This window comes from Camellia sinensis, chromosome 1 (assembly GCF_055761805.1).
Source record: "Camellia sinensis isolate YWXY chromosome 1, ASM5576180v1, whole genome shotgun sequence".
NCBI lineage: Eukaryota > Viridiplantae > Streptophyta > Magnoliopsida > Ericales > Theaceae > Camellia > Camellia sinensis.
This window is the reverse complement of record NC_138961.1, coordinates 117,733,499-117,734,730: the sequence shown is the minus strand read 5'-3', so window position 1 is coordinate 117,734,730 and position 1,232 is coordinate 117,733,499. Positions and strand designations below refer to the sequence as shown.

The 1,232-nt window shown below is 44.8% G+C and overlaps 1 protein-coding gene across 1 annotated transcript; it reads left to right on the top strand.

The window, feature by feature from the left end:
* The first annotated feature begins 245 nt into the window (after positions 1-245).
* LOC114319446 (uncharacterized) lies at positions 246-1,004 on the top strand. Its single transcript, XM_028266455.2, has one exon. The coding sequence runs from the start codon at positions 246-248 to the stop codon at positions 1,002-1,004; it is 759 nt and encodes a 252-aa protein (XP_028122256.2).
* The last annotated feature ends 228 nt before the right edge of the window (positions 1,005-1,232 follow it).

Genomic DNA, 1,232 nt, shown 5'->3' with positions numbered 1-1,232 from the left:
ACCCGCTGATGGGGATCCTTAGAATAAGATAGCCTGAACTTTGTAATGCGTAGATGCTCTTCGAATGTAACTCCGATATAGGAGCCCTTTTGTAATGATGCCTATTATATATGAATGATGTGTTGATCTATGTTATTGATTGTTACTTGCTTTAGTGCACCCTAAGGAAATTGAACCTTTATTTCAAATCTAAGTAGTAAGATTTTCTAAGACTGGAAACCAACTCATCACGTGCCATGAATAGAATGGTGGACACGCGAGCTAATGGCTATACTAAAACAAGCAACAATATACGAAACCGTCCCAGAAATCAACACGGACCCATCCCCGCAAGGGCTGACATCCCAAATAACCTAGGTCGTCAAATTTTGGAGGAACTAGGGCAAATAAGAAACAATCGACAGAATGAGAGGACTCGACTCTTTTCTGAGTTTCGGAAGCAGAGGCCCCCAAAGTTCACAGGTGTACCGGGCCCGAAGATAGCTGAAAATTGGCTCCGGCAGATAGAGAAAATGCTAGACACCATGGACATAACCGAGGCCGCTGATAGAATAGCTTTGGCAGTATTCGAGCTTGATGATGAGGCTGACCATTGGTGGGAATTATTCAAAAATACTCGTGACGTAGCGAGCCTATCTTGGAACCAGTTCAGGGAACTATTCCTAAATAAATATTTCCCAAGTACTATCCGCCGAGAACGAGTCAAGAAATTCCAAAACCTAAAACAAGGAAATATGATCGTGACTCAGTATGCTGCAAAATTTGACGAGCTAGCCTGTTACGCAACCAGATACGCAGCAAATGATGAAGAGAAAGCAAGGATGCTCGAGTGGGGACTGGACCTTACAATCAGGGGAAGAGTTCTTCTGCAACGACTCCCCTCATATGCCGAGGTGCTGGAAACGGCATTAGAATCTGAAAGGGAAGTGAATGATGCCAGGAAGGCTTGGAACAAGAGAAAAGGGAGTCAGGCGTCTATTGGACCTCACAGGAACCAGAAATGAAGCATGACCTCAAAGCCCTACTCCAGACCACAACCACAACAACAATGACAACAACTGCAGCAATAGATCCAGAGAAGAGGCTACCAACAAAGGTCGGTGGGACAAATCCAGTGCTTTCATTGCCAACAATTAGGGCACAAAAGGAAAGAATGCCCCCAACTCCCTCCATCTGGATACCAATGAGAAGGTTCCAGAACAAATACCCAGGCATTAGGTGGACAGAAGCCT

Coding starts and splice junctions, on each gene's coding strand:
- LOC114319446 (XM_028266455.2), top strand. CDS start 246: ATGGTGGACACGCGAGCTAATGGCTATACTAAAACAAGCAACAATATA.